This window comes from Curcuma longa, chromosome 3 (assembly GCF_044706935.1).
Source record: "Curcuma longa cultivar G26 ecotype Majalengka, Jawa Barat chromosome 3, ITB_CL_G26_1.1, whole genome shotgun sequence".
NCBI lineage: Eukaryota > Viridiplantae > Streptophyta > Magnoliopsida > Zingiberales > Zingiberaceae > Curcuma > Curcuma longa.
Genome location: NC_133863.1, coordinates 5,786,378 through 5,801,988, shown reverse-complemented (window position 1 = coordinate 5,801,988; position 15,611 = coordinate 5,786,378). Strand labels below are relative to the sequence as shown.

General features: G+C 36.9%; 2 protein-coding genes across 2 annotated transcripts; one reads left to right on the top strand and one right to left on the bottom strand.

Moving 5' to 3' along the window:
- Nucleotides 1–277: 277 nt before the first annotated feature.
- LOC141825477 (protein G1-like7) lies at nt 278–799 on the bottom strand. Its single transcript, XM_074712861.1, has one exon. It carries the CDS (start codon nt 797–799, stop codon nt 278–280), a length of 522 nt encoding a protein of 173 aa, XP_074568962.1.
- A 2,202-nt stretch (nt 800–3,001) lies between these two features.
- LOC141825475 (cytosolic endo-beta-N-acetylglucosaminidase 1-like) lies at nt 3,002–15,439 on the top strand. Its single transcript, XM_074712859.1, has 11 exons — nt 3,002–3,527; nt 4,140–4,277; nt 4,496–4,605; nt 4,714–4,825; nt 4,904–5,011; nt 7,538–7,650; nt 11,463–11,544; nt 11,940–12,020; nt 13,447–13,505; nt 14,252–14,387; nt 14,492–15,439. Exons 1-11 carry the CDS (start codon nt 3,078–3,080, stop codon nt 15,200–15,202), a joined length of 2,100 nt encoding a protein of 699 aa, XP_074568960.1. The 5' UTR covers nt 3,002–3,077; the 3' UTR covers nt 15,203–15,439.
- Nucleotides 15,440–15,611: the final 172 nt, after the last annotated feature.

Below are 15,611 nucleotides of genomic sequence, written 5' to 3'. Positions count from 1 at the left end.
CAAATATATTTAGGACTTTATTCAGGTTAGAAAAATATTGGATGATAAAATAAAACAATTGAGAATTATATTTACACCTCTCTAATTGATATTTTTATTTATTTTAATTGCACGACCTGCCTTTTTTTGTGAAATGATTTGTATAGCTAAAATAGCACGAATAATTAATAAAAAGCGAAGCAGTTAAATGAAGATCAATTAAACTAAACAATCAAAAAGCCGTCGGCGACGAACTCGTACTCTCGCCTGCCGCCGCGCCACTACTACTGCTGCCACGTTAATCACCACCGGCTGAGCTTCCGGCCGCCGTCGAGGCGACGCGTTTGCGCTTCCACCTCTTTCTGTACGCGACGCCGCGCGCCTTGCCCTGCCGCTCCTTGACTTCCCGGAGGTAGACGCCGACGGCGCGGTCAGCGAAGGGGTTCTCGACCTCGCCGGCAGCGCGACGCTCGTCGTGGGCAGCGCGGAGGCGGCCGACCAGGGCGTCGAGGGAGCCCCAGGCCTGGTTGAGCGGGCAGGGGCAGGGAGGATCCGGCGGCTCCGGCCGGCCGAAGTGGGCGCAGCCCGGTTCGTGCACCTTCGTCTTCCCGAACCGGTCGAGGTACTTCAGGAACTCGATCACGTGGGCGCCGCCGCATTGGGGCAGGCTCACCGGCGGCTGGTGCGTCCGCAGGTACTGCAGGAACGTGTTCCAGTCGCGCCGCTTCTGGGACTCGTACCGGGACGGCGCCGGAGGGGAAAAGGTGGCGGCCAGCTGATCGACTCGCCCGGTCGGTTCGGGTGGGCCAGCAGCGTCCATGTGTTCGACGCAGAACAGGGAGGCGGCGCTGTGCTTGGCCTCGACTCTCAATTTATCTTCTTCGAATATAAATTATAAAAATTATGATATTAGAGAGATTGTTGAAATGATGATGATTGCTGAACTAATAATAGTTCATTTTTGCATAGTTTGTTGACGGAGGGCATAAAAACAGGATAAAATGAATTAATGAAGTAACTTATTTTCCATATAAATTGCTTTCTCTAAGTAAACACGCCATAAAGTGAGGCTAGTCTATATGGTTTGATAAAAAAATGCTGGTTGATGTCTTGCTGAAAATAGCTAATAATATTTTTTACACAGAGGAAATTACAAAATATAGACATGTTGGAATAAGTAAAAGGCACGTCTCCTTCTATTTGTGAGCCCTCCGCCCTTTTTGCTCTTCATTGTAAGCTCTTCCGGAATGCATCCACCCCTTCCGCCTCCTAACAATAATGAATAATTCTTCACCTACGATTTATGAAAAGGTAAATCGGAAAAGTATAATTGGTCACTTTATCGAAAATTCAATCTTTTATCTACTTCAACGAGTCTACTCTGCACTAATCAATTCAATCATGGACTTAGAAACAAAAATACATTTTACATGTGCATTATTTTCTTCAATTATCATTCACACTAAAAAACCAAAAAGTTAAAATAAAATAAATTTATCTTTTAAAAATTTAGAAAATAACTATTAATTCCAAATCGAAACACAATGCCATCTGTGCATTATTATTATTATTATCTAACTGCCTAGTAATATCTAGTTTTTAAAGTATGCTTAGATTCCAAACTGGTCTTTAATCCTCGATTAATTAAATCTATCGTAAACTGCTCAGGTGAGGTTTTAGAAACGCGCACCGTTCGCAAAAGTGGGAGTGGGTGTGGGTCAATTTTGATGACCAGTGCCGGAGAATTATTGAAGTAGGGGCCCGCCCCTTCCCCCAATAACAAGGGCACTAGGTACTGGGTAGGGCCTAGGAATAGAGTGGTTATTAGAACGATGATAGGGGAAACGTGGAAAGTGAAGAGAAAAGACAAACTTTTAACATCACAGCATTTACTGCACTGCCATTCAATCACTGTAGTCCAATCTAACGGACACGCATTTGGTCTTACAAGTTTCCTTTATTATTATTTTTTTCCAATTGATAAATTAAATAAAATTGAACCACACTATGTTTTTTATATGATAAATAAAATTCACAAGTTTCCTTTATTATTATTATTTTTTTCAATTGAGACATTAAATAAAATCGAACCACCGTAGTAATTTGTGTTTTTTTCTATGATAAATAAACTTGTACTTCATATTGGCGAGAGACTGTGTTTTTTTTTTCTATTAAAATGATTTTGTTAAAATTTATATATAATAATACTTACTTCATGTATTATAATTTTAATAAGTTGAAGAGAGCCTTGTTCCAACGTTGGAACAGAGTCATATTGGCGAGAGACTGCCATTTTTAAGAGATATTTTGCTCTATAACAGCCTTAAAATAACCTTCCTATCCAGTCTTTTTTTTAAATTTTTTCATTTTAATTTTGACAGCTATAAAATAAATATGGTAAAAAATAATTAATAATTTAAAATAATTTAAAATCCATAAAAGAGTCATTCTAATGAATATTTTTTAAAAAATATATGTCTTTTTATAAATACTACTATAAATGGTGGAATTTGTTACCCCAACGATTTTACATGATCGATCTCACGATCATATGTGAGGAAGTAAATCAAGAAGTTACAGTTGATCACGATAGAAGAGGACATTATATCGATTTTACCGAGATTCAAACCCTTAACTATTTTTGTAATTTTATTCAATTTAACCAATTCAACTATGCTTCAATAATTTTTTTCATAGTTCTCAAGGTATAGTTGAGTTGGTTACGATGGAACAGATTTGCAGAAGAGAGTAAGGATTTGAATATTAGTGAAATCGAGATAATACCTTTCTCCATTGTGATCACTGTAATTTTAATTTATTTTTTTATAGATAATCATAAAATTAATCATGTGAGACTAATAGAGTGGTGGATTCTATCTTATAAAAGAGAAATACTTTTTCATAAATACTAGCTACTCTGTTAAGTATTCAATAAGTCAAAACCCGGAAATTGATACTGGCACACGTGGAGTGGGAAATCCATAACAGAGTTCTCTCCAGGAAGAAGGAAAACGGGTAAACGTTGACTTCCAAACTGTGGCTTTGGACACCGAACACTGCGGCCCTCCCTGTGGCCAAAGAAAACGATCCTCCACGAAATGGAGCACTTGCGTGAGATCTGCAAGTGCCTCAAAACCCTAGTCGACTTCCTCCTCTGCCGTCGCTACCGCCCCCCGATTCCCGACCCCAAGCCATGGGATCCTCCCTTCGATCCGTCGCGGCCCTCTTCCCCGATTTCCTATCCCATCGACAGCCTCGAAGCCCTCGCCTCCCGCTCCTACCTCCGCTCTTTTCATTTCCCCTTCAACCGCGCCTCCGTCCCGCTTCCGTCCTCCGCTGCCTTTCTTCCCCCCCGCCGTAGGATCCTCGTGTGCCACGACATGAAGGGCGGGTACGTCGACGATCTGCGGGTGCAGGGGGGCGGCAACCCCGGAGCATACGCGATTTGGCATTGGTACCTGATGGATGTCTTCGTCTACTTCTCGCATGACCTGGTCACGCTGCCGCCGCCGTGCTGGACCAACGCCGCCCACACCCATGGCGTCAAGGTATTCTCTCCCGATGGTCCTCATCCTCTTTATGTTGTTTGTTAATTTATATTTTATCTAGAAAAATTCCAATGAGTCAAGAAGACTAACTCATGTTATCTTAATTAAAACTGTTCTGTGATAACATAAGTAATCATCTGTAGGATTTCCCAAATAGAAAAATGAACTAATCCTATTCCACATATTGCAAAACAAGCTTTGTGTTTTACCTATCGTGTTCTGTCTGCAGCAGTTCGCTTTGGTCTAAAATGCTCCAGCTCCACTATTCTTGATAGTCACGGAGATGATTTTCTTTATGAACTATGCCTCGGTCTTTTGTTCATGTTTTTGCTGCAGATAGATCAGTGGTTGACTGATCAGTGACATTCTATTTAATCTTGCTTGAAAACCTACGTTTCTGTGTTTCTGAGATTCATTTTTTCCTTCATCCAGTCTTGTTTTTTGAACTTTCCTATCCCCTGTTTGCTTATTAACCTTTCATTTATCAAACTGTGAAAAATTCTCTTACCTACGTTCATTCAGTTCAGCTTGATTTACATGACGCTGCTTTCTGTTCTGTTAAAACTTAACTTATTCTTTTTTGCTTTGTTGCATGATTTAATGGATATGAAGGTCTTAGGAACTTTCTTGGTTGAATGGGATGAAGGTAGAGTAACTTGTGATACCTTGCTTTCATCAAAGGAGTCTTCCCAAATGTACGCTGAACGACTTACGGAACTAGCTAGTGCTTTGGGATTTGATGGTTGGCTGGTTAGTCTCATCACCTCTTCCCTTTCCCTTTTGTTTTTTTGTGTGAGTGCCTGCAGAATTTCAAATAATTTTTTCCTTTAGTTTGGAGTTATTGATTTTTTGGCTTTGTATCTTCGCCAAGAATTGCTTTTCTAGGAGTTGAATTCGATGTTGATTTGTAACTTTGGTTTTATGTATCAACCCATATAAAAATGATATATGATAGTAAGACTTTTCAGGTCAATATAGAAGTTAAACTGGACAAGAAGCAAGTTGATAACTTGAAGGAGTTTGTCCATCATCTATCTCGTACTATGCATTCTTCAGTTCCTGGGTCTTTAGTCATATGGTCATTTCACTCTCTAAATTCTAAATTCTAAATTCTCGGATTATATAACTCCTCATTACACTTTCTTGGCAAGCTGTATTAGTCGTCAGAATGATTTGTAAAATGCAGGTATGACGCTGTAACTATAGATGGCAAACTTGCCTGGCAAAACAAACTGAATGATGCCAACAAGCCATTTTTTGATTTATGCGATGGTATTTTTGTCAACTATACTTGGCAGGTAGAATTTTATTCAATGTTAAACAAGTGAACTTCTTCTTACTCTTTTACCTTGAACTTAGATCCTCCAATCCTGCAGGAAGCATACCCCAAAGTTTCAGCCGTCAATGCAGGCGAGAGAAGGTTGGATGTTTACATGGGCATTGATGTTTTTGGCAGAAACACCTTTGGTGGTGGAGAGTGGAATGTATGTAACAACACCTTGCCAAAATTCATTTTCTTTAAAATTTTCCATTATTGCAGATAAAAGAAACTCCTTAACACAATTTGTAGGTGTCATATCAATTTGAACATATATAACTTATGCCAGCCAATTTGTTGTCAGTATCAGCTCTTTTTTCTTAGGTTAATCAGTTTTTATTGTCATGGTTCTAGGTAGTTTCTTTCTACAGCATGTATTAGGTTCACTTTACTAAATCATGAAGCTGTACTTATTGTTACAGAACCTAGTACCACTTTTTAACAGTTCACTAGGATTTAGTTATGGTGGTCATCACCAATAGTATCACTACATCAATAACAACCAAAGACAAAGTGCATAAACAATTTAGTGGAAAAATCCTTTGAAAAGTGAAAGAGTAAAAAACCACAGGTGAAAAAAATTCCACTAATAATGGGAGAGTGCAAGCTTTTTTTCATATATATGAACTAGACTAGTAGTCTAGAACTATAGAAATACCTAAATCTACAGCCACATCATTGTCTTCAATCTTGAAGATGGAATCCCAATGAGGATTTTGCTATCATTCCTTAGCATGCCTCCAAAATTTTGGCCTACTGAAATCCTCAAACAATTGCTCTTGATTGTTGGTGTATGAAGCCTCCTGTTGCTCTGGATTCTTCTTTCTGAAGCCCTTTCGGAGTCCTTATGTAAATCATCCGCAAACAAAAAATCAAGTTTTTTCTCATGAGTCACATGCTAAATGTGCTGCTTTGGACAGTGGGCTGGGTTCTACACTTGTATGATTAGAGTTAGAGGAGTAAAAGGAAATGAATGCATGCTGCTGATTATATTTCTCATATTTTTTAACTAAACATTGTACCACCATATTTGGCTGAGTTAAGTGTCTTGCTTCACTATGCATATTTATTGACTAGTTGCGACATGCCATATGTTTCTGCACTGGAAAAAAATAATTATACATATATGTTCCGACCTATCGCTACTAGTTTTGCTAACCTTGTGATCCATGTAAATTGTTCTGTTTGGTGACTACTGATGTTCCCCCATATGATATTGAAGTGTATGCACCCCCTTCCTCTTGTGGGATCATGTCTACGGGTGGTCACCTTAGTCATGACAAACAAAGAAGAAATATAGAGGAAATGCACCATGGTTTTAAATTTCATTCCATGTCAAGTGAAACAAATGAAATTTGTCGTTCCGTCCGCTGTTTGGCAGATGCTAGGTCGCGAAGGCCACAACTATCCTGCGACGAACTCTGCGGGGTTGCAGCGGCCACTGCGACCTCTGCATGTCCTGGTGGGGATGCCTGGGGTGCATGAGCACGTGGGTGGGATGCAGAAAAGAAAATTTAGATCAATAATTAAATTTAAGTTAATAATTTCAACCTATATTATTTATTTTAATTCAAAAAATATATAATAAATTATTTATTTATTTATCATATGGAGGTGCTACGATCCTGTAATTTTTTCTTTTTTTAGATTTTTCTCTCTTTATATATTTTTTAATATTTAGACTAATTTTTTATTTTAAATTAATATATTTATATTTAAAAAATATCAAAATTATATCGGCACAACATGATATGGTACAAAAACTGTATCGTTCTGATCATAAACTATCGAGATTTTAAACCATGAAATGCATAGCTACATGGCTGTAACAATTCATTTTCAGTTCTAAGCAAGAGTTGAAATCTCGAGCCGTTTCGCTTGTTATCGGTTAAATTTCTCATTTTGTCAGTGGACTAGCACCGACACCAGTGGTTCTGGCTGGGACGTTGTTCGGAGCCGTCTTGTGGGTCCGACGACGCTTCCTAAGGCATCGCGCGGGCCCCCGATCACGCGGAACAGTGAAGATTGGGTTTTTAAACTTAGGTTTTAATAAAAACTTAGGTTAATAATTTTAATCAATTCCTAGTTATAATTGGGATAATTTAAATAGACTTAAGTAAAGCCTCATAAAATTATTCTATTATTTTTTTAAAAAATATCTAATTTATTTATTATTATTATTATTTTAAATATTTAGATTAAATTTTTTATTTTTAGTTAATATATTTTATATTTAAAAAATATTAAAACTTTATCGGTATGGCACGATACGGTACCGAAACTGTATCGTTCCGGTCTGGAACCGAAACTTCCGCATGGTTCGGTATTTTAAACCTTGGTTCTAAGGCCTACCAGAGAGTAAGAATGTACTTCATGTGAGATGCACTAGCAAGTTTTAGTTGCTTTACAGGACTCTGTGATTCACTGCAGTTTGAGAATTAGATAATAGACTTGGATATGGGAGTCATTTAGAAAGTTCACATATACTTCTAGAGCCACTTTGTAATTGCTTGATAATGCTTTCACACATCATGTTAGGGTTATTGGATCGAGAAAGGTCATTGTTCTTCTATCTTGACATATTTCTTAATTTTTCACATCATTTTTATGCACATAAATGTGTTCCTACTTTATTTATAGTAGTACATTTATCAAGATAAAAGCTGAGATTTTTTCCCTTTGACCACGACAGTCAAACATAGCCCTTGATGCTCTAAAGAAGGATGATGTTTCAGCTGCAATATTTGCTCCTGCATGGGTATATGAAACTAATCAAAAACCTGACTTTCAAACTGCACAAAATCGGTATAAACTTCCCACTTTAATTGTATAGTTCATTGCTTTGTAAATATACATTTTCATGTGAATAGTTTTAGAATTTTAACTTTACTGGTAAGGAAGATGGTATATCTGTTCCCCATGGTTTTCCCCTTTCAATTCCATTGCTGTTAACATATGGAACAATGGTGATTCAAGAAGGCTTCCTGCATTGTTGCATATGAATTACTGACTTACCTTGGATAAGTGAAAGCATATATCATCCTGAATTTGGAAGAAAAATGTCTTAGATAGGGTTACATCAAGGGTCGTCTTGATAAACTAAACCTTTAGAAAATTGAAATGTCTTAGTGTGCATGCAGTAAACTTTATTGAATTATTTTCAATTTATGCTTGATATTATTTTCAATTCTCTGGGTAGAGCAGAGGGAAGTAGGAAGATAAATGGGAAGAATACAAAGACCATTATGACAAGGATCTACATCTTATAGGTATGAAGTATTCCAAAAGATCAATGAGTTTTAGTCACTCTATGTAGTTTCAATCAGATTGTTAAGTGATCTTGATAAAACATGAAATAAGGTATCAGCGAAAGATGAAATTTTGACACTTCAGGAAGAAATTGATGAGTGGTGGGTTGATGATCGATGATGAGATGATCATGGAGGGATCTTGAGATGAGTCTGTGCCTTATTTGATGAGAAGCAACATTCGCTGAAGCTAAGAACAATTAGTGGGCTACCAATAGCAGAAAACAATGAGATGGAAGAGCATCCTCATATAGTTGAGGTAGGCAGGAGGGAAGCCAAAGTAGTCTAGGGATTGGGATAATGTTGCTGCTGCTGCTTGATTTCTTGAGCCGGAGTGTAACACCCGTATTTTCCTCACTTAAGATTATTGGTTATATTTAGAATATTTTGTAAAGAGATAGGGGTTAATTATAAATAATCCTAATGAATTTGTAATTAAGGAGTTAAGCATTAAAGGCTAAGGAGTTAATTGGGTTGAGCTCATTTGGGGTAAATGATTTCATCCATTTAGTCAATCAATTAGGAGTTTATTTAGATTAATGAGTAGGAACTAGAGTTAGGTTAAGATTTTGATAAAATAAAATAGATAAAAAGGTTCGTCTCGCGAAGACGAATCCAACAAAATCGGTTTGGATCAAATCGGAGGTCGTTTGATTAGTGAACCAGGCGAATCAAAATTTAATCCGGTTCGCTACAGTAACAAATTTAATTGTTTTAATAAACCCTAAGTTTTAATTGGGTTTAGCCGATAAAAAATGCGGTAGTTTAGATTTAATCGGGTAAAGTTACTGTGCACTCCTCAAAATAAAATCGTGCACTGTTTCTCTTCCCCGCGCGACTCGCGGTCGCGATCGCGACCGCGCTCGCTCTGTTCCGCGACTTCTTCGTGCGCCGCCCGCGTCCGTCGGCGAAAAGTTCGGAACGGAAGAGGCTTTAAAAGGAACCCTAGCCCGCCAGCCGTGCTCCAGCCTCGACGCCATCCCCGCCGACCAGCGACGCCGCCGCTGCCGCTGTTTCCCCCACGATCCTTCCACAGCTGAGCTGAATCCTTTGTTCCGCTGCCTCCGCGTGGGATCGCCGCTGCACAGGCCGACGCCGTCGCCTCCTCCGCCCGACGCCACCGTGAAGACGCTGCCAACCTTCGCCACATACCAGCGCCGCCACCCGTGCCACCTCCTCTGTTTCTGCACACCGACGAAGCTCAAGACCGCCGTGAGCCGGCCGCCGTCGCTCACCTGCGACTGCCGATGCCAGCGCCGTCTTCAGACGCCATCCGATCGCCGCCTCTGTTCCACGCCGCGCTGCCCTGTTCGTGGAGAAGACAAGCGTAGCAAAGCTGCATGAATTATTAATTAATTAGATTAATCAATTAAGGTAAGTTAATTAATTAAAGTAGTTTGATTAATTAAAGTTTGTTGATTAAACTAGTTTAGTTAGATTATTAATACTAATAGTAAGTTAATAATTAATTAGTTAATTAGTTAATCGTTGATCGATTACTTAATTAAGTGGTTAATTAGTAAATTAATTAATTAGTTTAATAGTTAGTATTTGATTAATCAAGGAGGTATATGTTTGATTAATCCAATTGGAAAGGTTGATGGGGTTTAACTAATTAATTGATTAGGTTAAATTCAGATAAGATTCATTTGGGGTTATTTTAGGATATGTTATTTAGAGGATGTTTTGTTACAGGAATTTGACTCGCGGATCCAGTAGTATTTAGAGGTTCGTATTGTGATGATTCATCAATAAGGTAAGTACATCTCTCACCTGCAGTATGAGTTGCTCCGTTGTTTTCTTTATTCTGTCCATAGTATGTAGAGCATGCATAAAGTATTATTTCTATGACATCATTTTATGTTAAAGCATGTGTAAATTGTTTCTTTCCAAATTGCATGATATAAGAAGTATAAGAAAAGTATTTTACTTTAGACAGGCGGGTATCGGGCGCAAGGCCCACGGGCACAAGGCCCATAAGAAAAGGAATTCTGGGCACAAGGCTCACAAAGAATTCTGGGCACAAGGCCCATAAGAAAAGGAATTCTGGGCACAAGGCCCACAAAGAATTCTGGGCACAAGGCCCACAAGAAATTTAAGTGATACCTCGCTGGGCCCAAAGAAGGATGTTTATTTATTTTCACTTATATATAATATAAGTTTTTCCCATGTCATTTCCAGCATTTCGTTCATATAATAGCATCAGTTATTACGAAGTTTTCTATGGTTTTTAGTGAGTTAGATGATGTACTTACTAAGCGTTGCTTATAGTTTGCATTCCTCATATTGCAAAAAAAAAGAAAGGAAAAGTTATAGGAAAGAGGAGGCAGCTGGAAAAGTGTTTGGCGTGTGGTGTCGGCGGAACCGCGGAATAAGATCAAGAATTATATAAATGTTTACTTTACGTCCAAGAATTTATATTTATTTCTTTTGCTTCCGCATGCTAAACAGAAAAAGAAAAGTTATTTGAGTTATTTTATTTAATGAGTAAAATTTAAAGAAAGTTTTAGTACGTAACGTCTCCCTATTAGTATAAGAAAGAGGGGGGGGCGTTACACGGAGACAGATAAAATTTATGGGAGTCACCATTGGAGGAGGATTAAGGTGCAAGTGACAGATGTATTGATAGTGTGGATGAGGAAGTCTCTAGGAGAGAGGAGGCAGCGTAGATGAGTATTGCAACTTGTTGCAGATGATTGTGCCACCTGGTCGGATGATCGAAAGTAGACAGGTGTCACCTTGAGTAGGTTTAGTTGAGGGACACATCGAAGTTGAGGGAGTTGCTATTGAACTTGTTGAAGACGATAAGGCCATAGGCTCTTGACATGTTTGCCTGGAGTGGATGTTGGAGAGAGGAGACCAAACTTTATGTAACATGAGGTTGTCAGAAAGAGATTGATCGATGCTGCTAAAGGCAGACAAAAGGTAGAGTACGAGAGCAGGGAAGGAAGGCTATACAGCTATGCTAACCCTATGGCCTCCCCCTCAAAGGAATGCAAGGTTCTGTTTTGTAGAACAAGTTGAAAGATGGATTTGGAGCAATAGATAAGTCGACAGATGGATCATGTTTTTCTTGTTTCCTTTGAACACATGCATAAAATATTCTAGTATAACATTTAATGACCAATAGCCGACATGGGATTAAACAATTAACCTAAATACAAATATATCAGTTGTCACTGTGCTCCATACTTTAGCTTAGGAGAGGCCATATATGACATTAACAAAATGAACACTGTTAAAATTTTCACATTAAATTTATTCTTTTTCCTTAAGTTGTAGTTTACCTCGGTCTCTTGAATCGTGCAGCTGGTGGGGCCTTGTTGAGCAGTCATGGGGGATCCTTCAGCACTACCCAAAAGAGTTGCCCTTCTTTTCGAACTTTGATCAGGTGGGCATCAATTTATTTATTTTTACATAGTTCAAAGCTCTCAAATTGATTATGTAATCATGTTCTTATTCGTTGATACCCATGTATCACACACCATCTATGATATGATTATGTAATCATGTTCTTATTCGTTGAAAAGTTGTTTCATGATGATTACTATTGAAGGATTCAGTTAGCATGTTTTATATCCTTTTTCTTTTCAGTTTCATCATCTCAAGTGACATAATGCAGTGAGAGCAGTTTTTATCCTTTTTGATAGACGTATTAAGTTTATTGAAATACTCTTTGTTATCAGCAACTATTCAGATTTATTGTTAAATCTTTTGTTATTTATTGTTCTGTATATGCATCAAATTCTTCTTTATTTCATTTGTCTGATACACTGTTGATTCTAGGGTCATGGCTATCATTTCTCCATTGAAGGTTTTCAGGTAGCTAAAGATCCATGGAGTAATATATCTTCACAAGGCTTTCAGGTACTATTTATGATCCTAACATGCTCCATAAAATTGCTTGCACGCATGATTCATTATGTATTCTTAGTTTATTTCTTAGGTCTCCAAAGATTCTGTTGTGTTGAATTTGTATATATGTTGTATTTTTTTTCGAACACCTTTTTTTTGTTGAACGACTACTGCTATCATAAAACATGATAAGAAATATAAATAAGCTATGGCTTGTTAGAAAAGGTTCACTATTGATTAGAATTGCTACATGAGGCATGAGACAACATAAAGCCATATTGGCATAAGGTTACTGTTGGTTAAATGACACCTTTTCATCACAATTTTTACACCATGAAAATCTTTCCTATAACTGTTGTGGGAAATTGAGAAGCAAAAATTGTTCTGAACAATATCTATTTGTTTTAACTAATTACAAGACAATTTACCATTCCACTTTGAAGAAATATTGGAATTCCCTTTGTTTTTTTTTGTAATCTTTCTGCAAGCATGGCAACATTTTGAACACATTTTAAATTTAATTCAACTCAAGACATTGTTTTTATGATGTATTTTACATTTATATTCTATTTCGTATTTGGATTTATATCCTGGTTATTCTTCTCGAGAGAATTTATTCGTTGATTCCAAGAAGTTCTATAACTAGAGAAGCAATGAAGTCCAAGAATATTAATAACTTATTACAGTAATATTAATCAAAAACATTTATTTTATAACAATATAAATAAAATAATACAAAATATTAATTTAATAACTAATATTATTACTATAACAATTTAATTTGATCAACTAGAATGTTAGATCTTGTCCTCTTTAGCCAATGACATTCTTCGTGCGGGATTATTACAACTTTACTAAACCCCTCACCCCGTACTAATTATCTTCACTATCAAAATCATGCCAACACAGTATTACCAAATACATAATTAACTTTTCCATTTATTGTTGTTTTTTCACTTTTGCCATTATCATGTTGCCAAAGTTATGCCAAATTAATCATGTGTGCTGCTCAGTTGTTTTAACTGTTTTTCTTTTCTTCTGCTGTTGTTTTTCACTTTTAACTGTTTTTCTGAATCAAGTGTAATCCAATCTCATAGTTGTGTAATATTGGATCCGTATTATTCAACATCTTGGTTATTTTATAATTTTTCTCTTCTTATAGTTACCTTGTGTTAGTGTTTTTTTATTCTACTGGTCTTGTTGATTCACTCAAAAGATACTTTAACTACATCTTGTTAATTATATAAAGAAGAAGCTTCTAAGCTTGATTTAATTCAATTCAACATATGCTATTGTTTTCCTATTCCTTTAGAAAGTATATTGCAATTAATTGTATAAGTTAGCTATTGTGGAGGTTAAAATTTATTTTGTATATTACATCTATCAAGCACCCACTGTCTACAATTACTAAGGCAAATTTGTATATTTCTTAAAACAGCCTATTCTTGGTAATCCTGTTAGCCATAATAGCTCCAGTAGCATTGAAGCTTTTATCAAGTAAGTTTTATGTATTTTTAAAGCAAAAAAAGTTCATTTGTTTAGTTACTGCAGTGTCGTGATTATAACTGTATAATTTTTTTAGTTGCACGTTTTTTCAACATGATCCATTTTCACATACTTTTATTATTGTGCTGCTGCTCTCAGCATGTTGCATTTATGTGGAGCATGATGACACTTAATATGTTCCAGAGTCTTTTCCAGAACTGTGTAATCATAGCAACTCAAGTTTGCGACTCAAGTTATAGTCAAAACTTTTGGAGTCTTTTGTCAAACATCATCACTACTATGCTGCAAACTAATGAGCGTCAGACCCAAGCGGACCAAAATCAAAGAAACTTAGCTAGTCACCAAGACTATAGCCCTAATAATCTATTGATTAATGAAACTACCAGTGGATCAAAACGAATAGAAGGAGAAAGTTTCCATTAGTTCCAAAATAGAGAACTCAAATTCTTACATTTATAACAAAAGACATCAAAATCAAGATCTTTCATGGTAATTTCTATAGTAGAAATGTGTAGGAAAAGCAATTTTCTTCTGTCTATACTTTTTGGTAAATGTTTTTTTTAAAAGCATTTATGTGCCAGTAGCATATAAATGTCATTTCAAATTCATATCCTTTTCTACGTTTTTGGTCCTTTCTTAACCTAATTTTGAAATTCTGTTATTATTGTATTTTGCTAAAAATGTTCAACATGCAACATGGCTTGTCATTATTTTGATCTGCTATTATTAATTCGTAGTTTCAAGGATGCATCTTATTCTGGAGGAGGAAATATTACTGCTAAAGGAAGTCTAACGGATAACTCTTTTTTCTCTGCAAAGCTCTTCCATGGACGACTTCTATTGGATGATCAACCTGTGTACATATCATATTCTGTAAGCTGCATCTTCTCCCATAGTAATTGTTTTCCTATTTGTTGGAATCTCCTCGACAAAGATTTACTAATTTTCAGGTGTTGAATTATTGGATTTTCATGCAGGTAAAAGCAGATGAAAATTCTCTCTTAGGATTATATCTTGAATTGTTATCAGAAATCAACGGAAGGACATGTGTCCTTATCGCAAGTGATTCTGAATCTTTCACCAATACAGGCCTAAAGTACAATATAATCATCAAGCCCCAAATAAAAGATAAGGTGGAGGATGTGTTACCTTGGGTTATACATGAAGCTGTCTTGACACTGAGTGACTATACATTAGCTGGCATTTATATGGTATATACCTTGAAAAGTCGTGGCCTGATTACCATTCAAAACAACAAAAGTTCATCTCAAGAAGGTACCTTACCAGAAACCTCTGGATCTTCACTCTATTATGCATCACTAGGTCACATCAGCATTCGAAACAAAGAGGATGGCGTGGAATATCCACCGGCAGATTTATGGATCACTCAAGCTCATAATATTCTGTGCACCTCAGATTCTCTTGGAAACAAAATTCTCAACGTGAAACTAACTTGGAAGCTCAATGAAGGAACCACCACATCATTTCAGAGATATAACATCTACGCCGACAGTGGCTCAGGCCCGCAGTACCTGGGGTTTGCTAGAGTTGAAGCATTTTACGTTTCAGATCTTAGTGTTTATATTGGAGTCACAACCCTCAGGTTTATCATTCAAGTATGTGGCCTTGATGGAACATGCCAAAAGCTTGCTGAATCTCCTTATCTGGATTTGACTCTCGAAGTTTAAATCGTATTGGGGCTTGCTCAACATTATAGTTGCCACTTTGGACGCTTCCGTAATGGCTGGCAACACAGAATGGTGTAGCTTAATCTATGCGAAACATCACAGTCCTTTGCGCAGAGTTGATGTTTCTTGGTATGTATGTTTCTGAATTTTATACGAGCCATGTTGAATTCGCAACACAGCCCACCTTGTCTATTTAATTAATGGTTATACCGAACTAATTCATGGAAAATATAAATTTTCCGTTACCAATTCGTCTTCTCAAAATGCTCTTAAGGTTACAAGATAATTAAAATGTGTGTTTCTACAATTTGAAAATTCGTTCTATTACAAATGGTTTATCGACAAGGTAATTAGTTACATTAGATAGAAAACTGACTAAATGGTTGGATGAAATATTTTGCTCGTTTTT

Bases quoted from the DNA above. Each gene is read 5' to 3' on its own strand.
- LOC141825475 (XM_074712859.1), top strand. From the start codon at position 3,078: ATGGAGCACTTGCGTGAGATCTGCAAGTGCCTCAAAACCCTAGTCGAC. The intron at 3,528-4,139 runs GTATTCTCTCCC...ATGGATATGAAG, and splicing joins CCCACACCCATGGCGTCAAG to GTCTTAGGAACTTTCTTGGT. The intron at 4,826-4,903 runs GTAGAATTTTAT...CCAATCCTGCAG, and splicing joins TTGTCAACTATACTTGGCAG to GAAGCATACCCCAAAGTTTC.
- LOC141825477 (XM_074712861.1), bottom strand. From the start codon at position 799: ATGGACGCTGCTGGCCCACCCGAACCGACCGGGCGAGTCGATCAGCTG.